Source organism: Cibotium barometz, chromosome 6 (genome assembly GCF_041138505.1).
Source record: "Cibotium barometz isolate CiBa-2024 chromosome 6, ASM4113850v1, whole genome shotgun sequence".
Lineage (NCBI taxonomy): Eukaryota > Viridiplantae > Streptophyta > Polypodiopsida > Cyatheales > Cibotiaceae > Cibotium > Cibotium barometz.
The window spans coordinates 17,481,963-17,507,569 of NC_141051.1; the positions used below are offsets into that span (position 1 = coordinate 17,481,963).

Consider the following 25,607-nt stretch of genomic DNA (forward strand, 5'->3'; position numbering starts at 1 on the left):
CATCCGAGAAAGATTTTGTTATCCAATATAAGATGCCACATTGTTGATTTTCCTCTAAACCAAATAACTAACAAGCAAACCATTGATGTTCATGCTCCTTTACATCCCAACTCTCTAAAAGCAACATGTCAAAAGCCTCCATCACAATTTTCTTACAAACCTACATGGTTGGAGTTCTATCCATAACTTTAGGAGATGAACCTCACAGATGACATCAATCTAGTAGAAGAACCCTTTCTTTAGTTTTTGTTGTTTTTGTTGAGATAGTAAGTGCTTTACACTACAACACCTCCATCCCTTATTGATTCCTTACTAACAAATTTTTAAGTTACGAGTACTTCAAATGTTCAACGTTGCAAGGAGAAATTGATTATCTTTTTAGCAACAAGTACTAGGTTTCTTTTTCTGGTTTTTGTGCTTCTAAAAAAAGTTTGTCAATGGGTAAGATATGGCATCAAAATCCTTTAGAATATGGAGCGAGAGTAACAATGCAATTTCCCAGACTTCAAACTTTGAAAATGACGTCTAAGGTTCACAAAGGTTTAAAACCTAGAAAAAAACCACATTTAAATATCCACGTTTTCATCCGCACAAACTGAACTTATTTAACAGAAAACCACTTCGAGCTCTGAATCTATTGATCTTTCTCTCACAAATTCAGTATCACATTTTTGGACTTAATTATGAGAAGTAAGACACTCTGCAGGGCTGTGTGACCTGCGTGATATGCAAAATCACGAGAATACTACTGAGAAGGTGGGCATATGGATTCAAAAAATCATAGTTAGAAAAGGTAGCAAACCTTAAACTCTAAGGTTCAGGCAAACTGACACTAGGCCTTTTTGGCTAGCAATGCTTAACAATGGAGTGATTTTGTATCATAGAGATAGGATGGTTTGTGAGTTTTTTTTTTCTCTTTAAATTGTTGAGAGCTTTTTCCTGTTTTTCAGAGTAGATCCACCTGTAGTCATTGGCTTCTGTGAGGAGCTTTTACATTAACTAGGTCATGTATACTTGCACACTTGCATTCTTGGTGGTACCACACAGTGGGCATCCATCAAGGCGGCCTTCACAATCTCGGCAAAGGCAGAGATGCCTGCACGGTAGGAGGAGAATGCTCACATCATTCACCCTGCAAAACTTGCACCTCCTCTGCTCCCTCAGCTCTTTGTTCTGATCTGCCAGGACGGACCCTTCCCCAACACAGTGTTGGCACGACTCCGCATCATTCACCTCGCTCTCTCCACACCCTTCCTCTCTGCTCATGCGATGATGTTGAAGATTAAGCTGTTCATCTCTCATCTGTCCCACCACCTGCTCTAAGCTCTGTCGCAGATTTAAAGCCATTAGCTCATTGTTCTTAGCCAAGTTCCTCCATAGCTGGGCCTCCAAGCTCAGCTGCTTTAACCTCTCCTCCAGCTCCAGGGTCCTCCTATTGGCCTTGTCAAGCTCCTCATCCTTCATCCTCAGCCGCTTGAATACGCCCTCATCTACAACAGACAATAGCGTCCTTGTGTGCCTCTTTCTTTTCTCTTCTAGAGCTTGCTTCATCCATTCAGCCTAAAATATATGAGCCACAAAATATTAGCATGGATATAACAAGGACCTACTCAATGTGATTCTATGTTGAGGCATGCGGATGCTAATATTGCAAAAAAGCACGCATGGATACACATATGCTTTTGCTGCAATTAAGCATCAGAGACAAAGCATAAGTAAAGTGCACAGTCCTCATGATTCGTTTTTAAGTACAAGGCTCATTGATGTATGTATTCAGATAAGTGTGAGTGAGTGTGTGAGTGTGTGTGTGTGTGTGTGAGATTAAGGAGTGTCTGTGTATTCAAATAGCCATGTCCAGTCCTCACGAACCATTGCTATGTACATTCAGGTAAAGTGTCCGAGCGTGGGTGAGAGAGAGAGAGAGAGAGAGATTAAGAAGTCATAGGCATGCACAGTCCGCATGAATCATTTACATGAATAGTCGTGTGTGAGAGTGTGTGTGTGTGTGTGTGTGTGTGTGTGTGTGTGTGTGTGAGCGAGAAATCAAAGCATTCATGATTACCTGAGAGTCAATAAGGTGGTGGAGTTCTTCTCTTTGCTTATCCATGAGGGTTTGCAGTAGCTTGCAGGAATCGGAGACAGTGACGTGACGCCCACTGATGGAGGGCTGGGGGGAGTTTTGGCGGGAATTCTCGATCGTGGAGGTGGCCAGCCTGAGCCCAGTGGAGACGGGCGCCGCCCGTGTTGTGAAAGCGGCCATGACCGGCAACAAGGGCCTATTCAATACTAGGGGCTCTTCACATGCCGTCTCCCTTGACCTCTTATTATGCTTGATATTGCGCTGCACTGCATCCGCTTCCTGACTTTCATTCATCACCGCTACCCCATTGTTTATCAAAGCTTGCTGCTGGACGGCTGTTTAATAGTATCACAATAACACTAATTAAAATCTTATGGCCTTCATAAGCAGTTGCACCAGAAGATTGATTCAGAGATTAATAACTTGGATTGGCAAATTTTGGGATATTGAATCCACAGTTTCAGTATTAATCCACCCTTATTGAAAAAAAGGGGGGAGAAATCTTGCACGAATTAAAATATATTTTTGCTTACCAGCATTGGGGACCTTGAATACATTAGCCCATTGAGAGTACTGCAATTCCTCAGCTGCGGTCCCTTGGCTTGTATGCTCCACGGAGCGGACCCTGCGACACCAATACTCACAGTCAGGCAAAGGCTAATCTTCTTTATATAAAGCTAGAATCTAGCGAAAAAAGTATTAAAATACAAATACAGTTCTCATATTCAACAGACATATATCTAGATTAATACAGTTCTCATATTCAACAGACATATATCTAGATTTGAATCGAAAATACATGATGCAGACAACGTTCTCATTGCTTTACAAAGATATACCTGCTCAAGAAATCAGGCAATAGGTTGTTGGAGGGGTTGTGAGCTTGTACAGCCATCAATGGGGGGTAGTTTAAGAATCTTGAAGTAATTGATAAACAGAAAGAGAACACCCTACACTATCACTAATTCTGCTAATTAATTGAAGAAAACAACAGCAACAGCAGATCAAGCTGGAGGCAACAGGCCAGTCAGACAAAGGTGGAGAGAAATGGAGAGAGAGAGAGAGAGAGAGAGAGAGAGAGATGAGGCACGCCAAGCCTGCAAGCGCATTCACGAAAACAAGAGACGCATGCTGAAGGAGGCCAAGAAACGCAAGAAAGCACCAGAGAGAGGTAGAGAGAGAGAGAGACAGAGAGAGAAATAGACAGACAGAGGAGGGGACTATGTAAGGCCGGATAGAGAGAGATCAGGAGTGATTCTTCGAACGGCGAGGTAGACTGTGACATATGTGATTGAGTGTAATTATGGAGGTGGTGATGATGAGGGTGGGGGTAGCAACACGAGAGGAAAATATAGTAGTCTGGTTAAAGACAAGGATTATAATAGTGAGAGGAGAGAGGACAGTGTGGGGCAGGTGGGCAGCAAAGATCATGGGTGGTTGTGTGTGCAGTGTGTGTGTGTGCAGTGTGTGTGAGAGAGAGAGAGAGGGGGGGCGCGTGTGTCACTGTGTGGTGGTGGTGGGTAACGGGAAAAGAAAATAAAAGCGCTGCACGAAGAGAACCACACACATACACAGTCTCTCTCAGTCTCTCTCTCTCTCTCCTTGTTTAGCGTTTTCAGACTTGTCATTTCCCCACCAGGCCTGACTGCATCAAAAGTCAAGGCAGGACCCTACCTTACAATGTGCAAGCTACAGCAAACGCACAGACACACACAAGAAAGAAAGAGAGAGAACGACCTAACGTAATTGCATTTTCTTTCTTGCTGTCTTGCTTGGGGTACCACCCCCCTAAGCAATAAAATAGTAATGAGATCTATGACAAGGTAACTGCACCCCTCATTGACAACCCACCTCCATGTTGGTGGTGTGGTGTGAGACTTGAGTAAAGTAACTATTAGTAGGTAGATAGTAATACAAGGTGAACTTCAAAGTTTAACAAATAGGAGTGGAGTAACTGCCATTCCATAACTTGCTTGCCAATTAGAAACACAAAGGAAGGGATGTTACTTTGGTAGTACTCGATTGGATTAAATGGCTCTTGAAATCTAGGTGATATTAGAGCCTGTTCGCGCACATATCGAATTATCGTATCTAATCTTTTATTTTTGTTTCCCTCCCAAAAAACAGATAAGCAAAGAAGAGATACTCACATATGATGTCTACTTGTCTCCTTTGGTGTGGTTTTTGAGCATCAAAGCTAGAAACAAACATATTCTAATTCATTTTTTACTAGCTAAAATCAAAGAAAATGCACCAAGAATTTTCGTAACCCTAGGGCCAATTTTGTGCAAGGAGATTTGGAAACCATTTGCTAACTCAACGCTCCAAAATCTAATGTGTCAAGTTCACAAGTACAAAGTGGCTATTTTTGTCTCATTTTGATTTAATTCTCTCCAAACTGAATACCATTTGTTGCGATATGTAAGTAAAATGAATCAGGCCCCTAGTTTTGTACATTATTGTTCTAAATTTTAATGAGTTGTCCTTAGTTTGCTCCATTTTTTTTAAAAGGTTTTTATCAAAGCACTGCTAAGTTCTTGTCTCTATTTAGCACACATGCTAGATTTGTTATTACAAAACCCTAGGCAATTTTGCCTTTTTTTCCACTAATGGATGTTCAAGACAAGTAGGGCCTTCATTGGCCTATTCTACCACCAAAGGCCAAAATTTTGGGACACTGCACTCACACGCCAGGCTTGGTGTGAACAACCTCATAGATATTAGTGGCTAAAAACTCAAAACTACCACCATTTTCACACTAGCAGAGTTTACTCGACCATTTGCATTGAATGCAACTTGGCCATCTCACTCCTTAGTATGTTGATTTTGGCACAAAATAGGTATAATTAGAAAATATAACTAAAATTTAGCCATTACATCAAGGTTCGCTTAGCATTGAACGTGAGAATGCAGTGACTAATTTATGTGCTAATGGTAGGGACTCAATTGATATGCCCATAGAAAAAGGCTATAAGTGTAGAACAAAACAAATCATTGAAAAGTTGCAATGAATTGTAGGCGGCGTGTAGGTCCTAGGCAGACGAAGAGAGTACCATATGGCAAATGTTGAAAATACCAATGGTGGTATTAGAATCAACCCTTGTATAACAAATACCTTCATTAAGCCACCATCTAAAGAAATTTAGGGCATGCTCCCATGATGTCAAGAGGTTGGCCACTATTGATTAAAAACGTGAAGTAAAGAACAAAAAATAGATTTGAGAAAAAGCTAAAAGTTAATGTGGTAGTGACCAAAATAATGCGCAGAGTGTCACCTATACAGATTCTTTCATTGTTGTTCTGAACAATTGCTTCTGGGCTTGTGCAAGATTGACATTGCACATGCACCTGTGGAGTTTCTTAAACATTTTTAGCTTAGAGTGGTGGAGCCCTGTACGACTACTTAGAGAGCCATGGTAAAAATTTAATGCAAAAAGTGGGGCAAGTTGGCTCTCTCTTGATTGGCTAGTCACGCTAGATGCACACTACCCCTACCCACCAAGGAGAAGGAAGAAATTTTTAGAAAACGCTAGTAAACTCTCAAAAATATCCTTGCCCCAAACTTTTGGGTAGGAAGCTTTTCCCAATAAATTGCCCACCAAGGAGAATGAAAAAGCTCCACGCCATAAAAATGTCAGAAAAAATCTTTCGCATCAGAAAACCATCAAAACAAAGTAAGCAGGCAGGGAAAAATTGAATCCATTCTTATTGCAGTGCTTGCTAAGTGTATATAAAAAATAGTTAATTTGCTAAGTGTATATAAAAAATAGTTAATTTGCCAATGAAAATACTGCCTAGCTGTAAGGTGTTGAAATCCCATGCAAGAGGTGCTGGGTTCAAAACCTACCTGTTGTTTGACGATGGCATGGAACACGAGCACAAAAGATCCCAAAAAAAAGTTAATTTAACAAAGTCATGCATCCAAATGACAAATCATGGATGAGATTGGTGGAGAATTTTATGATTTTTTTTTTTGGAAATCTGGTCATGCAAGATTTTCGTGGGGCTCGGGTCTTAGAGGCATGGGAGCACCCTCTAGCTAGGTACAAATTAGGTAAGTGATAGTAGTACTAGTGGGCAGTGGGGATTCCTTAAGCAAGGTGAACTGTAAATGACAGGAAGCAAAGTAGTGGTAATGATAGGAAGTGAAGCTGTAGAAAAAGTAGGCTTTCAAGTTTCAACAAAGAAGGTGGCAGTGGACCGTAGGAGTAGGCAGTGGCAGCAAAGGTACTAAATGGCCAAGCAAGTGAGGTGAACATGCTAAACATGACTTGACCAGTGGCAGGAAGTTCCTTTTTAAAAAAGATTAAAAAAGATTAAAAACCAAAGGGGTAGAAAGAAGAGGACTTTTGATCCAACGGTCCATGGTGACCAGATGAGGTACTTCCACCTACTATCTTAAGTTTGAAGGCAGGGGGGCTATTATGATAGTTGTCATGACAAAATGGCAGAGCGCGGAGAGAAACTCGTAGAAATGGCAGTAGCCTACGACGTACTACTTACTATAGTACTATAATTACTTAATTTATTAATCACTTACCACTGCACCTAGGAGGCTATGGGTACCTTTAAAGTGTCACCACCACCACCAACTCATAGCCTGCAGACCGTCCTCTTGCTTTCAAAAGGCTGGCCAGTGTCCCCCCGGCCGGCCACCCTTTTCCCTTGTGTGTGAAAAGCGGCTCCCCCCCCCGCTTTTCAATTTATTCCACATAATCTTTAGGTGTACAATTATGATTAGTATGTGACACACACACACACACTCGTGACTGTACCAATTGCCATGGCCTCAAGGTTCACGCGTGTTGGCAACTTGGTATGAGCCACATAAAAAAACACACACACACTCTCTCTCTCTCTCTCTCTAGACCCATCACCTCCTCAACTTTATTTAACATACACGCAAACTCTACCCTAGGGTACCTTCCAAGCTGGTCAGCCTTCCATGCTTTTGTCACAAACATGGCCTCACCCCACCCCATGTTAGTAGCCAGCATCTCGTGCTCTCCTTAAAAGGTCCACCCCTCATCACGACAACCTAACACTTAGCAGTTAAAGGGGTCCAACTTGTAAGTCTTTCTCACACCACTCCCATCATTCAAATGGCCTTTATATGTATCACACATGCCGTTTCTTTTGGCAAGTTTCCACCATTTCCTATGCCCCATGACGCTCTAGAATCCATCAATTGCCCTCAACTTTCTCTCACCACCATGGGTAGATGCCACTCATGCCACCATAGCAAATGCCACACCCCCCCCCATTACACTCAAGTTTCTCTCACAACCATGCCAAGATACTATCCTTTGGCCTTTTCACTTTCCTTGTTGGGCCAACTTGCTCTTGCCACCGCACCGGACATACCACACTTGGAGACATGCATAATTGTCAAAGTGAATGGCCCATACTGAATTATTGGATCCATCCCACAAGAAAGAGTGTAGATGATACAAGATAATCACAACGTGGCTTCTTCCCATAATCATGATGACCTCTCTCATAACACCATCCACTACATGTGAACCGTATAAAAAAGATTTTTCTACCACTTAATGCCAAATTCAAGAGCTCATCTTTAAAAAAAATCACATTCACATAGATCACCAAAAGCCCCATGATGGAGGCACTAATGGAAGTTAGTCAACCCTTCCCTTAGAAGGTGGCTTAATCATGTGATTACATGGTAGTGGCATCTCTTTTCTCCTTCTTTACTCGTGATATCGAACAGCATGGGCTCCGTTTATGAGAATCACTCCTCTCATAAACTTGCATCTCTCTATTCAAGAAGTTGTCTTTTTCTCACTTATGTCTATCCCACAAAAACCCTCTTATGTGTTTTTGTTTGGGAGGAAGAATAATTATTATTAATTATATAAGTATGTGTTAAAAGCAATGTGAGAAGCACTCCTTTCACAAACTTTCACCTCTTTATTCAAGAAGGTGTCTTATCCTCACTTTTGTCAATCCCACAAAAACCCTCACATGTGTTAAATGAATGCTTTATCGAATGAACCAACATGTCCTTCTATGACGCCTTCTTTTATATCTAAATATGCATCCATATCATAATGCTTTAGATTGGAACAAAGGTGTACAATCACTAAATAATGGAAATGGTGCCATAATTGGCTCCCCATATGTTATTACATCGAAGGCCATAGTGAGGTGATTGAGCATTAAGTGAGGTAAATTTTCAATTGTTTATATCGATGGTATTAAACCAACAACTTATCCCACAACTTTAATAAGTTTTCTTCCCCTATAAATTGAATGTAACATCATGATCAATATGTGCTTCTCATCATTTTGACATGCCCCTTATGCAAATAAAAGAATCGAGAAGAAGGGAGAGAGGGGGAGCACGGAAGGGAAGAGAAGAAAGTGGCAGGAAGACGTGTGTGTGGTTATTACGTGAGTGCTCCTCAATATATGTGGTTTTCATGTGTAGCTCGATTTTTCCAAGAATATACATGTGAATTTGTCACGTTAGTATGAATTTACTATAGCTAAATCTTCTCAAAATCATGTTAATATTTTTATACTCATAATTCATGTAATACTCAAAGAAAAGATCAAGTAGATTTCATATATTCTCAATAGTGCTTAATGTTAACCAATTTGCTTACATAATTACTCAATATAAATATATTTATAGACACTATGTTAGCATAATAAGATTGATTTTCAAGCCCTTTAACTTCTTGATTAACTCATTCATTTTTATGAGCTCATAATTCTAAGGTATAATTTAATTTAACCAAATCAATTGTTTAGTTAGTGAATACTATTTGCATTATTTATTTACTAAGATGAAATATTTTTATTGTTATTGAATTGGAGAGGGATTATTCATATGAACATAAGCTAACAACGTCTTTGAAGCATAATGTTATTCCTCAAATTTGATCACTTTATTGGTAGATCTATTAGGGCTTACATAAAGTCATGAAAAATTTTGCATAACCACGTTGGCAAGTGGTAGAATAAGTTGTATGAAGGTTTACAAACGTACAGAAGGAGATGGACTATAGAAATAGTAAACCAAAAAAGGGGACTAGTGCAAATCTACGCCGATGTAGGGGAGGGCTACTTAGGTGGGAATGCTTTGTCATTATTGTTCGACGATGTGTAGATGTAATCTAGTGGAGTGGTTGCATTAGAGGACTTGCCCTTAGATTTTTTGGTCCCCTCATGATGTCTACAAGAGATTGCATGTCGAAGATTAGCAATTTGGAATTCATGTAGCTTTCTCCTTTGTAAAAAGAAATAAGCATAGATCTGGAGATGTCAGTCATGCATTTGTCTCCACTATTGTCAAATTTAGTTAATGAGGAGTCGTTATCATCCACATGAGGTCGATGCTATATGTTATATGTGCAAAGCATGCATAATATTTTTCATAGTTTATATGGCAAACCCTCTTATTTGAGGTGTTACTCTTGCATAGAGTGAATCAAGTGTATGAGAAGTGAATGGAGTTGAATAACTATGGGAGCTAAGCCAAATAACCCTCTTATTTGAGTTGTTAATCTTGCATAGCATGAATCAAGAGTGAATCAGGTGAATTGGAAGTGAATGGAGCTAAATAATTGTGGGAGACTAGCTTTGAGTGTGGTTTGAGAAATTTATTGAAGGAAGTGTAGGGATTAAAATGGGGATTTGTGTTTGAAATTATGAGTCCTTGTGAGAGATAAAACTTTCATTAAGCTTTCCATTGAGGTAGCATGCAAAGGAGTTATGCATAAGGAAGAATCTCCTTGGTATAGTAGAAAGAGTAGAGAACGAAGAACATGACTCAACACTATGAGCTTCTCGCTAACGTAAGGGGATGCTTGAGTATGTTTACTCGTGTCTTAGAGAACTACTTGTAGTAGGTAAAGATGGTGTGGTGTGGAGGATACCCACATTAGGGGTATCAGTTTTAAGCAAAAGCACCCACAATGGCTACTACAGTCAGTCGGAGTAGAAAACATGCAAGTATTTAGAGTTTGAAAAAAAATTAATGATGTGATTTGCATAGAGTCTCTATGTGATAGTTAGATGAGAATGGACTTGCCATCCTCATCTATGTGATAGTTAGATGAGGACAGACTTGCCATCATTGGAAATGGCGTTGATCGTTGGATGAGGTACAAGATCCCCTCCATGGTAGGTAAAAACATGTATGAAGCAAGAAAGCATCCTTTTCACACTCACTTCCAGATTTGGGAAAAGATATTGGCTTTCCCATTAATGTTGATTATGGCCTTGACACAATAAGTAATAGCTAAAATGATGTGGATCAAGGAAAGAGATAATTTTTTGTTTAGCATGATTTTCTTGAGGAAATCCCATTCAAGCATGACATATGTTTTGATGAGGACAACTTTGAGGAGGAGAAGGTAGAACAACTTCATAAAAAATACCCCTCTAGCTCCAAGAAGAGAATAAGTACTAGGGGAACTATCCCACCACAAAAAAATCAAGGGAGTAAAGGAGTCAGGGGAGGAAAAAGAACATGCATAAATGTGACTAAGCCTGGGGATATTCATGCCATGAATATCTCAAGATATTCATGTGCAAAACATTGTTCAATACAACAATCTTGATCATATGGAATAGTCAAGCGATGCTTCAGAAACCCTCCTAAACCCTTGAAAAGCAAATATGAACAAAAGTGGCCTAGAAGTTCACACGTGACTTTCCCCAAATAGTCACACCATGAGTATCTCAAGATAATCACGCCAAAAATGTACTCTAGAAGCAAATGAACCATATCTAGCCGCTCATAATGGCCTAAGAACCTAAGAGTATGAAAATAAAAGGTCATTTGTGGCATAAAACCAAAGGAGATCTTCATGTTGTGAATATCTCAAGTTATTCATGTCCAAAAAAGAGCTTCAAGTCTATTAGTCAATGTGACAAAGCCTTTGTTAACCATAATGATTAACATTACCCCTACTGTTTTTGAACAAAGTACGGTTGCACTTCATGTAGCACATTTTTATGTAAAACTGCACTAAGCACTTCATGTGAAATGATATGGAATGCCAAGCTTACGATATGTGTAATATCGGCCATGAGCTAGAAAGCCTAGATGTACATAGAGCTAGATAACTAGTTTTGGGCCCCCAATTGTCATATGGGTGGCTAACCATTGTAAAAAAAGTGAGCTCTTGTATATAAGTGACTTTGAAGAAATATGAAATGATACGATCCCATTATCATATTTGAGTCTTCTTCTTCTCTTTTACTCTTTTATGTGGTAATGGTTGTGTGCTTGTGTGTCTATGCATGCTTGCTTGCTTGATTGTGTGTGTGCATGTAGGTGATGCTCTCTAAGGCTTCTCTCCATTCCCTTCTTCTCTCTCTCTCTCTCCCTCCTTGCATACATGAAGGTATTGAGGTAGAGGTTAAGCTTTCCATAGCTTCTTCCCTCCTTGCTCTTTCCCTAGCACATGGAAGTTCCACTTAGGTGACACAAGTGGTGGTGGAGTGAGTCCCTAGCGGCTTTACAATCGAGAAGTTAACCCTCACATGGTTGGTTAAGTGTATGCTCCCGAACCGACCCTTGCATCTTCTCTTCTCTCCTTCTTTCCTCATGTAGGTGAATGTTCATTTTGGTGAATAACTTTGGTGCCATTGCTAGGGATAGTACTTGGATTAGGGGCCTTCACAATCTCTTCCTAAGCTAGAGACTTATCTTGCCTAGATGGAATGCAAATCCACCTGTTGTGCTTGGTATGAGTTTCATGTTTGATTTTTGCTATTTTTATTTTTCTTTGATCAATGGAGTTGCAATGGAGCTTAGGGGAGCAATAGGAGCTTTAGAGGCTACATCGAATGTAGGAGCAACAAGTAGGTGCTCTAATTTTTCCATTGGTTTCATTGATTTTTATTTTTCCTTCAAATAGATAAGAAATTGCATGTTAGCTTAATTGCACCATTAATCCTAGAATATTAGGTTAAACTGTGCATTCCTTGCATCATTAGGTAGTGTAGGACTAGCTTAATCCATGCATAAAAAGAAAAAATCAAAAAATAATCACTAAGGGGAGAAATCACGAAAAAACCAAGAGAAAACCAGGTGCAACTCACTCTTGGGTTTCTTTTATTAGAAATGAATGCATGTTCCTTCATAGAGGTATGGCCGTACTCTTCTTAGCCATGCTCGTTTACTTCCAGATTGTGAATCTCTCCAAATCTAATCCATAAATGGGTATAATAGGCACTAAAAGAGCATAGTTGTAGTATAGCTAGCTCTGTTCAGTAGGAGAATGTTTGGTGGCAACTATCAGAGATATGCCGTTTCGGCACCGTTAAGACACTTGATTTTTAGTATGTGGAGTGAATGTCCATACCTTCACAGAAGAACGTTCATTCCACCCTGAGTGTGTACCTTGAGTGTGTAAGACCGTACCTGAGATGAGCCCACAATCATTTCCCTACCTCTGTGAATGTCCATTTCCCCTGCTACCCATGGTCGCACTTCCTCCAAAATTGAACGTTCGTTCCTCTTTAGAAGAATGCTCGTTCCTCAATCTATCCCCACAGTCACATCCTTCCCACGATTAACAAATGCCTATATCCATACCCAATTACTTTTGAACATTCATTCCTCCTGAAGAGAATATTTATTTTGGAATCTAGTCCACAGTCGTACCTGTATACTTTGAAGACGAATGGTCGTTGCTCTTGTTAAGCCACACCCATACCCACACAGAAGAACGATCGTTCCTCTAAGAACGAATGACCATTCTCTAATCTCCAAAGGGTAAGAATCTCCCTATTCCAAAGTGTGATTCTTCACCTTTATGTAACACATTAATCCATCTATGCTCAGGGAGATTGGTGCAAAGCAATCCATTATTTGATGATCCTGAATCCTCTTACAGGCAATCTCTTGCTAGATCTAACCCATCGGTCAACATTGTGTGGAGCCAGGGTGGTGTATTGTTCTTTGATAGCACCACAGCAAGAACGGGACAAACCACCCCTAACATGGAGTTAGGTGGATTGAGAACCTAGTGTATGGATAGACCATTATCCCAAGAGCAAGCCCTAGGATCCCCTACACATTCACATAGGAATCTTGCTTCAAGATTAAGGAACTTTATCCTAGGAAATGCATAATCAAAAGAGCCTCATTCCTAGGAAACAAGTATGGACCACCAACCGGTTACACAAGCCGTAAGCTTGGTCATCCCATGTCTATTTTATCATTAAGCTCTTTGTGCGGTTATAAAAGATAAGTTACAAATGAGCGTAGCCATGCTTGAAAAGTAATGTTAACCAGAGTGGTTAACATGGGAGAGAAGAAGAGAAACAACATGCAAGGGTCGAGTTCAGAGATGTGCTATTAGCCAACCCTAATGAGGGTTAACTCCTCGATGTGAAGCCCCTAGGGGCTCACTCCACCTCTACTTGTGTCACCCAAGTAGAGATTCAAGAGCTAGGTAGAGAGTAAGAAGGAGGGAGCTATGGAACGCTCAACCTTCACTCCATGCCACATGCATGCAAGAGGGACTTTGGTAGAGAGCAAAGAGAGGGGAGAGGAGAGCATAAGCTAGAATCACCATCCCTACAAGCATACACCACAACAATCAAGCATGCAAGCCAACCACAAGAGCAAGTATGCATCCACAAGCTCATGAGAGAGAGAGAGAGAGAGAGAAAGAGAGAGAGAGAGAGGGGCAAACTCAAATGAGACTAATGGGATTTCCCTTTTCATATTTCATAAAATGTCTTATATACAAGATGGCTGCCCATTTACAATTGGGGGCCCAAAACTAGTTTTCCTAGCTCTACATACAACTCTTTCCTATGACCGGCATTATACAAGCTGTAAGCTCGGTCATCCCATGTCTCTTTTATCTTTAAGCTCTTTGTGTGATTACAAAAGATAAATTACAATGAGCATAGCCATGCTTGAAAAGTAATGTTAACTAGAGTGGTTAACATATCCCCCTCCCTAATCGGTCGGATCTAGTGGTAGTATGTCGAATAGGTGCAGATAAAGTCGTGACGTGAGGTAGGAGTAGGGGGTCCTCGATGGAAGACTTGATAGCTTCCAGGATGTAGTCTCCATCATGTCTTCAAACATATGGAGGCACCAGGTGGACATCCGCATGATGCACTCGTAGTAGCTAAAAATTTGCTTGAGTATTGGCCCTTTGTTGATGTTGAAGTCCAAGCCTTGCATGCCTTCATGGTAGTGGTCCCAGCAGTTAGGGAATGCTTCTAGCAGTGTGATGATCAAGTTGAAGAATCTGATCGTTGCTATCATGGCTGGGTCTAGGACCTGATCATATCTTTGTATGAAGTCGTGGAAGCGCTTGATCATGCTTTCTTCTGTGCAGGGTTGCTGGAGCGTCTCAGAAGAGCGAATCACAAGAAGTTGAAGTGCAACTTTGGGTTCTTTAGCTACTCTTCGTGTGGGAAGAGGTTCCAAGCCTACCTTCTTTCAATCAACAAGTACTCTGGTGGGTTGATGTGAAGGGGGCGCGCAGTAGGTCTCCCAAATGAATGGATTCAGTAAAAAGGGGTGCCTCTAGGCCGAGTGCTTGCCTATGAGATCAAAAGTGATGGGGCAAGTAGCAACGGGTGGCCGATGGTAGCCTCCTCACTGTCATGGTGGATGGTCTTGCCACCACCAGGTGGTGCGATGCCTCTAGGCCGAGTGCTTGCCTATGAGATCAAAAGTGATGGGGCAAGTAGCAACGGGTGGCCGATGGTAGCCTCCTCACTGTCATGGTGGATGGTCTTGCCACCACCAGGTGGTGCGATGCTTTGCCTCGATGTACAAACACAGGACATGGATGTCCATGTGATCCGTGATGTGGGTGATTGGCACCGCTTGGAGCTGTCGACCGAGCAAGATTTGGATGGCCTGCTCAAACTCTGTTCTATCTAGGGGGTCTTGCCAGTTGAGTGGATTGAGCAGAGGGTTGACATCCTCGTGCTTGAGTGGTGGCGACGGGGGCGGAGTTTTTCCTTCTTCCAAGGGTGGGGGGAGGGGTGATTAGTTGGGTGATGAGGGTGGAGGGGTAGGCAATGAAGAGGCACCCATGGCGAGGTTGGCATGAAGTATGGGGGGAGGCTTTTCTATTAGGGCTATGTGCATGCCTAAAATGCAAAGATACAAATGGAGGTGAGGGTGGGAAAATGGAGTCGTGGAGATGATTGGGAGGGGAAGAGGGGGAGGGTTGAGGTGCCAGATGGGGGTGGGGGTGTTGATGGTTGGGTGCTTGGATGAAAGGGGATGGGGGTGGAGGTTGATGTGGGGGAGATGAGGGTGGTGGGGGTGGAGGTGGCTGTGCTCCTTGGTTGTCGTCCCTATTGTCATGGCCATCGTGGTCGCTACCATGAGCTTTGTCTTCTGAGTCTTTAGGGCCATGCAATCTGAAAAAGGATTTTGCCTCCATAGCTTCCTCAGGTGTAAAGTCCATTATTGGGAAGGCCACGTGCGAGTCATCAAACTAGATGATGCCCATGGCTTCCATTACCTCCATCTGGACATGGCATCTTTTGTAAAGGATGAGTATGCCGGAGGAATTTCGTCGTGGGGCGGAGGGAGCGGTAGGCAACATCGACTATGTGCCAACCCCTACGCTAGAGATGTTGAAGATCGTCTACTGTCCTTTGAGAGGAATAGGGGTATGGACACAAGCCATCCGCCGAGACTAAGAGATCAATGGGATTAGCTGGCTCGGTTGGTTGACCAAAGTGGAGTAGGTGGCACTAGTTGATTAGGGTGGGTTGAAGAGGGTGGGTAGGGAGTTCATAGAAGATTTGGGAGTGGGTGAAGGAAATGAGCCCTTGGAAGAAGAAGAAGAGAGGAAGGAGGGTGATGCTGGAGAGGGGGAGCTTGGTAAGGATATAATTATAGGTTGTGTAGGAGGGGGGCTCGTCCAGAAAAATGTTATGCTAGAGCAGGTTTAGGCAGACACTCCAGTAGTGAAGGTCGAGGAGCTGGAAGGGGTTCTGGGGGGAAGGGCGAGTAGGGAAAATTCTGTTGTGTTGTATCCATGAGAGCATCCACCTTCCTTTTTGTGGCACTAGAGGAGGGGGCAGATGGTGTCGGCGGGGGCTATGTGGCTCGTGCCTTGATGTCTATGTCCAACTCGACTTCCTTCTCACGGAGTGTCTCCTTTGAGATTTCCCTATAGCATTGGAAATCAATCTGTGTATTTCTAAGGGCCTCCTCCATGGTAGTAGCTCAATGCTAAAATTCTTGGGCGACAGATTGGGCTAAGGAGAGGTAGTGGTGGGCCCTTTGTGCAGCTTCCTAAGCTTCCTAAGCTTGTTGGAGCTGGTGTTGGAGCTTTGTTATGGTGGAGATTGCCTGCACACTAGCTGCTACTCCTTCTCATCATTGATCATGATCTGGGGTTGGAGGTTGTTGAGATTAGTGGTGTATAGGTCTTTGGCGCTTTGCCTCTCATGAGCCTTTGCCAGTAACATTTCCCATTGGGCCATGGCTACCACCTCCTACTGACGGTATATATAACCTATCATTTGTGTAATGAGCTCGCGGGCCATATGAGAGAACCCCATGTCAAAGTTCGGTGCTTTCCCATGTGCCCCATGTACACTCTCAGCATAGGCTTGAGTTGACTTGAAGCTACCCATTCTGGCCTAGTGAAGGGATTCCAGCGTGTTAAAATGAGTAGCGTGAGGAGAGGAGGGCCCTGCTTCTGTGTAGTGAGGAGGGCCTGCTTCTGTGTAGTGAGGAGGGAAGTGTCTGGGGTAGGCTTTCAAAAAGGTTCTGATTAAAGAAGGAATGTTTCTACCTCTCCTCCTCTGCAGCCTTGTGTCTTACATCGTCAGCTTGCTGCTCCTCTGCTGGTGTAGGGCCTTGGCTAGGCTGTGGGGGAATGGGCCCTTGGGTTCTAGTTGATGGCGCTTTGCTATGACCTTGGGAACCTTCTCCCACTCGGCAGCATGGTAGAGGACTTTGGTTAGGAGTCTGGCTGCTGCAAGCTTTCCCTGAGGGTTTGAATGAATTGTATGGAGCTCTTTGTGTAGGTATTTTTCCCGGTTCATGGGCTACCCTTGGAGTACCCCCTTTTGGAGTACCCCCTTGGAGTACCCTAGCTACTATATACATGCTGCAGTGGGCTGAACTTGTCTATCTATCTGATTATCAAAAGAAATTGTAGTGCCCTCGCTTGCATTACCAACTCCTCCTGGGTGATGTTGGCCCATTCAACTCCATCTTTGTTTATTGGGCCTCTGTAAGTGCCTTTGGTCAACTTGGGGGCGTTGGTTTGCCACACATAAGTTTGGTCAAGTTGGGGGAGTTGGAGGGCATCTCGGATGAGGTCCACACTCAAATGCACTCTTTACGGCTACCCCTCATTGTTGAGCACTTCACCTGTGCGCAGGTTGGCATCATAGGTTTCTATAAAATACAAGTAGTTATAAAGATCCGGCCCCCATGGCTCCATTGTCGACAGGCCTCTCAGCCCCGGCTGCTCGAGGTGGGTTATGACTGCAGGGTCAGTAGTAGCAACGGCCCTATATTATGGCCCTATGAAATAAAGGAGCTTGTGCTTGACTTCATGGTTGTTCTTCATCAGAGAGTGCATGGTATGGCCGCCGCTGACTTACTTCATCAGTGGCTCCCCCAAATGCGAAAATTGTCTGGGGGTGGTGGGCATATTCCTTGAAGCATTCCCCCGTCGAGTGCTTCTTCCTGAGGGTAGGGTGGTGGAGGACCTCCATGGACGAGTCTGAGGTGTCTCCATAGGTGATAGAGGATGGGAGTAAAGGAAGGCTTGAGGAAAAAATTTGCAAGAGTTTGGATAGACTGAGAGCTAAAAATGAGGAAATGAGGGGGTGGGGCCCATATATATAGTTTTTTAGAAGGATACGGATGTGGTAACCTAAATGGTACGGGCGTGGCAGCTGGGTGTGTTTTTGGTACATGTGTGGCATCTGTTGGAACGGGCGTACCAAGTGGTGTTGATGATGGAATGACCGTGTGGCAGTTGGAAATGATGATGGAACGGTCGTGGCAATTGGAAATGATGATGGAACAGCTGTGGCACTTTTGGAACAGTCGTCGTAACACATTAGGGGGTTGGAACGGCCGTGGCATCTTTGGTACGGCCGTGGCAAATTTGAAGTTCTGAATGGTCACCGACCATGGCAAAGGGGGATGTGAATGGTACGACTGTGGCACTTTTTCTCCTCTTTTTTTTTGGAGGGGGAAGGCACCTTGAGTCAGGTTTTGTACCCTTGGGCTATGCTGCCAACACCCCATTGTAGGTTTTGTGTACTGATTGCATGCCTGCTTTGCCAAAGTGAGGAGTCAGTTCCAATTAGGTGATGGCGAGGTGGGACATCCGATTCTTGGGCAGGTGTAGAGGCTGATGACAAGCGAGTACCTGAAATTGGAGAGGTTGACTGTGGCTTTAGAGTACTCCAAAGTAGCCTGAGAATAACGGGTGGAGGAGTTGCCGACATTGAGAGTATATCACTGGTAAGGGTTGTCCACTACTACTATAGAATGGGAGTATATCATTGGTAAGGGTTGTCAGTTGCTGCTATAGAATGGGTGTTGTCAGTGTCGTTGTGAAGCTTTTGTTTCCCTTTTTCTTCGGCAGTCGTTTGTGGCAGAGGCCACCTTGGATTTCCATTGAAAGGTGGGTCACTGCGGAGTGACACAAGGTGGAAATTGGTGTCGTGGTCATTTGGGGATCCAAATGTGGCGATTTCCCTTATAGAAATGTTGGGCTTGTAGTAGAGGTTTTGGGATCCACATGGCAGTTGGTTTTGGGCACGATTGAGGGTGTGATTAAGGATAGATGGGCCATGGAGAGTGTTTGGGTCAATTTTTGTCCTATACCATGTGGGCTTATGGTTGGAAAATTGGTTTCCTATGAGGGGGACGAGGAGCTTGGGGTGTCGATGTATGAGGGTGAGTTGGATCGTCGGGAGATCCACAAGGTAGATGTGCCCTCGTAATAGCCTTGCACGGTTAGGAGCTTCTTAGGCACCCCCAATGAGGAGAAGGCATGCCGTGTGTGCGTGTGTTAGTGTGGTTAGAAGTATTAGTGTGATGAGTTTTCTGTGGTGGGTTAGCATCTTGTGTGGCTTTTGAGATGTGGGAGTGAGTGTGGTGGTGGGGGGAGGTTGTAAGAGGCCAGTGGTACGTTTGGAAGTGTGAGCGGCCTCTTTTTGAGTGGGATGGATTTGTGGGAATTTGAGGATGGAATGATGATAGTAGGGAGAGTAGGGGTGACTTCCTGGCATGGGGGCAGTGGGTATGGATAGTAACTTGGCCGGAGGCCAGCTATAAGGTAGCTATCCTTGCATCCCAATCGATGTTGCACCTGTTATGTCCCATCCAACCCCTTCCAAGGAGTATTTCTTCGCACATTGTTCTTGCAGGCATCACATAGAACTTCCCTTCTAAGGGATTATTTCCAATGTGGAACAAAAGTGTCACTGTGCCTAAGCGGTGAACTTCTTGAGATGCCAATGTTGTGACTGTGGGCAAGGGTATCTTTCAGTGAAGGTTCCTCGAGGGAACTCCATGTTTTGTGAGACGTCAAATTGCAATTAGCCCATGTATTGATGAGAGCTAATTTTTTGGGTGAAGCTTGTTGGGGTAGTCATTCCTAACCACAACCAAGCAGGCTTCACCTCCCATTCATCCTCTTTGAGGTCGACCACTTGGGCTAGTTAGTATACACTCAATGCCTGCCTCTCAGCACGTATCTCACTTTGATGTATAATGCACATTTGTTAGGCCCCCATTATGAGAAGTAGCCATGGTGCATATGTCTTTAGTGGGAACCCCGGCTTAGATGGGGTTATTATTGTGACCATTGATGATGGTTAGGAGATGTTCGAGGGTATGAGCATTAGCGATGGTATGAGGAATATGCCCTAGAATATTCCCTTGGATACCGTGTCCATTAGTGGTCGGTGGACCGCGTTCTTGATACGCAGGTGGTGACCGTGTCTATGTAGTGTAATCGCCCTTGTTGTGTATGTGTCTACCACACCACCTACAGTACTATATATGGACATGGTTGCCATGAGCTAAGACATCCAATGCTCATGAGTATCCATCCCCTTCTACACTTAGTACATCCTCTAGTCTACATCGCCATCTAACTTGGGAGTGCACGGGTGGACAATACCATCACTTTGGTATAATTAGAATTTTTTAATTCTCTCCATTGTGTATCTATTGCATTGTCTATTTTGCTTTGTCTTGCTATCTCTCTTTTCGCTGTGCCATATTCTTATAGGGCCATGTTGAGACCATGTTTTGTTTCTGCCAACGCCTCGCTTTAGCCTCTTGTTGGGTGGCTTGTTTCATATCTTCATGGTCTTTTTTTCATTGTTTCTTGTTGTTGTGAATGGCCTTTAGGGTGGCTTTAGTGAGTGGGCCATGGTAGCATTTTAATTTGCTACTGTTGAAATAGCCCTCCATTTCGACACTGTCAAGTGTCTCTATGTGCACAGCGCCTTGCGGGGTTATCTCAGTGATTAGGAAGGGTCCTAAGCCTCTGAGCGCTTGAGTTTCTTTTTGTGCGTTTTCATGTTGAATAGGAGGACCATGTCACCCTTGTTTATTTGTTTGTCTTTTAGCTGATCGTCGAACCATTGTTTACACCTTACCTTTTCAACAATCATGCTATATACAACTAGAAGGCATGTTTCATTGAGCTTTTCAAGCTCGAAAAGGCGACAACCTAAGACATTCCTTGTGAGATTCTCTTGTACAACAATGCATAAGCTGGGGACCAAGAACTCCATTGGCATAACCGCTTTAGTACCATAAGTCAAACTGAAGGGGGTGCCTTGTAGGACATTTTATAGGCACAGAGTGCTGCCAGAAATTTTTGTTCCCAATTGCGGCTGGCCTCCACAGTTTTAGTTTAGAATGGCATAAAAAATCTTGTTTGTACTTTCAGCTTGGCCAGTCGCTTGGGGGTAATAGGGGGATGACTTTTTATGAGTGATAAGGAATTTTTGTAACAAGAATTGGATTACCTTATTAAAGAAATGCATTCCATTGTCGCTCACAAGCTCTAGGGGACAACTGAAGCATGTGATAACTAATTCATAAAGGAATTTTGTAGTCGATCGAGCATCATCTTTACGGATAGCCCGAGCTTCATCAACCCACTTAGTGTAATAGTCCTAGCAACGATTATATATCTGGCTTGAGTGTATTTGGCTACCGGACTAACGGGCACAATGAAATAAATGACCCACTTTTCAAATGGTTGCAAGGACACTACAGGGTTTAGGGGCATGCTGTCCTTAAAGGCGAGGAATTGCCGCATGTTGGCGGTATTCATCGCACCGCTTAACATATTCTACTACATTCATCATTAAGGTGGGCCACCATAATCCGACTGGTGAGGACTTTGCATGTAGTGATATCTGCTGCAAAGTTCCCACCAGCACAGGCAGAGTGAGCCTGTTCTAGAAGGAACATAGCATCTAAGAATCTTGTCTTTCCGCTGGGTGTAGAGTTCGCCTGCACAATGAGTTGGTAGGGGGTTGCCTATTTAATTAGATGAGTTGGTAGGGGGTTGCCTATTTAATTAGATGATGGGCAAGGTACTTGTTTAGGAGGAGGTCCACTAGTAAGCCGTTGGCTAGAAAGTGTGCTACCTCCTTGCCCCACTCAGAAATTAAGCATAGTTGGAATAGGGCGGCATTTGATAAATCATCATCCACTCCCAGTGGTGGCTTGCCGTTAGGGATCCTTAACATGTGGTTTGCCAAAATATGTTGTGAGCCTTTCCTCACTATAACAATGAAGTAAAACTCAAGCAAGATAAGCAGCCGCCTGGTGACCCTTCCTATTGTACATGGCTTGTTTACCATAAATAGAAGAGCTTGATGGTCTACGAAGAAGATGAATTTGAGGGTTGTATCGGCATTCCTCCGTCCACTAAAAAATGATCAAGAGTCCATAAAGAGGTCAAGTTATATCAACATACATAAAAATGAATGGCCAATAGTAGCCAACATGTCCATGAAACATTGGACTCCCTTAAAGTTGGTGGGTGGGGGCAGCTCAAGAGCCGCACTTTACTATCATCTATGGAGATTCCCTGTTTGGAGACAATGTGTCCCACGATTACTCTATGTCTAGCCCAAAATTGACATTTGAGTGGGCTCAATGATATGGGATACAACCTGCATCTTTCTACCACCTTACGTAAATAGTCAAGGTGTGCCTTCCATGAGGAGTTGACACAAAGGTCATCCATTAAGACTACAGGGAATTTTTGAAGATATTGCTTATAGGCCGTAAACACTAGACGCTAGAAGGTGCCGGGGGCATTGGTCAGCCCAAAGGGCATGACACGATATGCATAAGTGCCCCATTTGGTGGCTAAGGATGTTTTGTGTTGATTTGCGGGGTTGATCAACACCTGGTTGTTGCTGGTGGACAATCCATCAAGGAAGCTGTAGGCTTCCTTAAAATAGCAAAACAGGCTTGGGATATTCTAACTGGTTTGTATGTAGGTCGTAACGAGGTAAAAATCTCTTACCTGCGTAAAGAGCTAGATTCGAAGATTATGCAGGAAGATGATGACATGAATGTTTTTCTTGCTGAGATTAAAGATCTCAAAGAATAGTTGATTTCTACAGGTGAGATTATTCATGATCATTCTCTTGTGCAGACTGTTCTTGATGCTTTACCTAAGTCATATCAGACTTTTGCTTCCACGTGGAGACTTGTTACTGATGAGGATAGACCTGATGTTGTCAACTATGATACTTTAGTCAACAAGCTCTTGCAAGAAGCGCAGTCCAGGCAAAACAGGGCTAGGCAGCGTGCAGTTGATCAGGCATTTATTGCTGCCCATTAATAGGCCTGCAACTTCTTCTCCTTTCACAAGTAGCAATAATAAGTCTGAGAAGGCTCTTGATAAAGGCAAGAAAAAGATCAGGTGCAACTATTGTAAGGCAACTAATCATGTCATTAAGAATTGCACTAAGCTAAAGACTAAAGAGGCAAAGAAGAAAGAGTCAAATGCAGCCACAATAGCGGATGCTTCTACAAATGTAGATTCTGCAAATGTTGTGCAGGATACAGAATGGGCATTTAGCATATATTGCCAGTATGACCAATCTGTACATGATGCATGTTTGGCAGTTTCTGTTGACTCTCATGTATGGTATTTTGATAGTGGTGCTACAAAGCACCATACCTCGCATCGTGATATGTTCACTTGTCTTGAGGCTGTCCCTAATGGGAATACTGTCACATGTGCCAATAATGCTTCTTACCAAGTGAAGGGCATTGGTAAAATTATGCTTACTACTATTGCAAATGGCAGCACTTTCACACTTTCAGATGCTTTGTATGTGCCAGGGATAAAGAAGAATCTATTGTCTGTCTCTACGCTTGCTAGACTTGGACTTGTAGTCAAATTTGTGGATGACAGATGTACTGTTCATGATTTGACTTCTGGTGATACGATTATTGTATCTGGCACCTTGTTTCGTGGGCTGTATAAGCTCAATTCTTATGACAAGTGTGTGGAAGATTCAGCAAATGCAGTTTTTGATGAAAAGGCAGTTTCGGATGCAAAACTATGGTGGCATGCTCGTTTTGGTCATTTGACTTTGCTAGTTTGCTGCGTTTGCAGAAATTTGATATGGTTGCTTCATTGCCCCCTCTTGAGGCACCATTGAAACATGTTTGTGAAGGCTGTATTTTGGGCAAAATGCAGCGTTCTGCGTTTCCAAAGGATGGTTCTGTGCGGGCCAATCACAAATTGCAACTTGTACATAGTGATGTATGTGGGCCTATGCAAACTTCATCATTTGGTAAACACTTGTACTTCGTGACTTTTATTGATGATTACTCAAGGCATGCATGGGTATATCCACTGAAGGCAAAGTCCGAAGTGTTTTTGTGCTTCAAACAGTTTTTGCTTATGGTTGAAAATGTATCCAATTGTAATGTGTAAGGTTCCCCCCTTCCACAATTAGGGGAAACGCTTAAGATAGTCCGCTAAGTCTTATCTTGGGAAAAATTTCCTATTCATCGACACCTTGACCCTGTAGAGATTCAAGGATACGATTCATAGGTATGACCTAGCTCTATCCCGCAGGGGGAGCGTGGTCTTCTAAACATCAAATCACCCATAGGGCAATTGATCATAAATTGGGTAACTACTAGTCTTGATTCCTAGAGACAACGCTTTTTTCCTCATCCATGCGAGGCACAGCCGTTGGCCTAGTCTTCTAGAATAGAATTGCTCGGGAACCTATTTATCTAACGTAGGGCTTTCACTTAATATGTTGGAAAGCTACCCGACTAATCGGGTCCACCCGTCCGTAGGATGGTGCCGTCGGGGCATTCCATCCTCCCACTTTCCACCCTACTCACGCGTCAATTTGTTTTCTAATTAATCCTACCACACTGTTTGACATAAACAAGCATGTTCCTTAATTAAGGCCCTTTCACAAGGTTTATTAAAACAGCCTTTGCCTTTTCCCACAATACAATAATGCCAAAGATAAGGTTTATAAAAATAAAGTTTAAACATGAATCAATTTCATACAAGCCAAACTGGCTCTCTTATTCTTTTCCTTTATACCGCCGATGATCTAGAATTCGGCCTTCCAGCCTCCACATGCTGGGCAAAACCCTACGGGACCATACACCTCATCGTCGGCCGCTGGCGAGGACTCAAGCCGGCCTGTCGCCCTCTCAGGCTCCATCGCTCGATCCTCCCGCCCCTCAGAGGGATGTCTGCGCACTAGGGTGGGCTAATTCACCGCACTAGCCTGGGCCCTCAGAACTAGGCAGCATCATCACAATCACTTGCCTCAATCGGCAAACCTCATTCTCCCAATGGTATGAGGGATACCATGGGCCAACTCCGGGCCTTACTAACGTCTCCGCCGTCCGGCTACACAAGCACAAGAACGGGGCAGCGTCAAGGCAGGGAGAAGTTGTACCTGTACCTTAATTTAACCAAGATAACAATCCATTTACTCACTAAACCATATGACTAGAATCCATGTTACCTTCTTAAGAAAACAATCCTTTTCTCACACAGATTTTAGCATTTCAACTTGAGATTGCGAAGATAAGACATTCTTTATTAAGGCATATGCTGTTGTTTAAAAGAATACAAACTTTAAATGGTAAATCAATCAAATAGATCACTGTAACAATCAATAGAGAAGCCGGGGCCATACCTCAACCCCTAAGAATGATATGTAAATAAAAAACAAAATATGTATATACCTTATAGAAATTTGTCGTTTATCTCGTTGTCCTTGCTTGTCAACAAGAGCTTTAGAACTTGACATATGAGAATAGAGTCTTCTAATACCTTGTCCTTTGATTGAAATCATCCAATAATCTCCAAGCTTTATCTCCTCTTACTCATACTGTGATTTTTCTCTCTTTCTAAGATCTATGGCAAAATAGCCTTCTCCTACAGGGCTACGGCATACTATTCTTTCTCTAAAAGAAAAGCTATGGAGTTTTGGTCTCTTCCTCCGAAAGACTATAGCAATCTAAGCTTATTTTCTGAGATAC

At 42.9% G+C, this 25,607-nt stretch overlaps 1 protein-coding gene across 1 annotated transcript; it reads right to left on the minus strand.

Moving 5' to 3' along the window:
- Positions 1–746: 746 nt before the first annotated feature.
- On the minus strand, positions 747–3,373 carry LOC147637464 (BOI-related E3 ubiquitin-protein ligase 1-like). Its single transcript, XM_086799256.1, has 4 exons — positions 2,920–3,373; positions 2,614–2,705; positions 2,063–2,415; positions 747–1,560 (listed from the first exon to the last, which is right to left on the minus strand). Exons 1-4 carry the CDS (start codon positions 2,973–2,975, stop codon positions 1,000–1,002), a joined length of 1,062 nt encoding a protein of 353 aa, XP_086655382.1. The 5' UTR covers positions 2,976–3,373; the 3' UTR covers positions 747–999.
- Between the last annotated feature and the right edge of the window lie 22,234 nt (positions 3,374–25,607).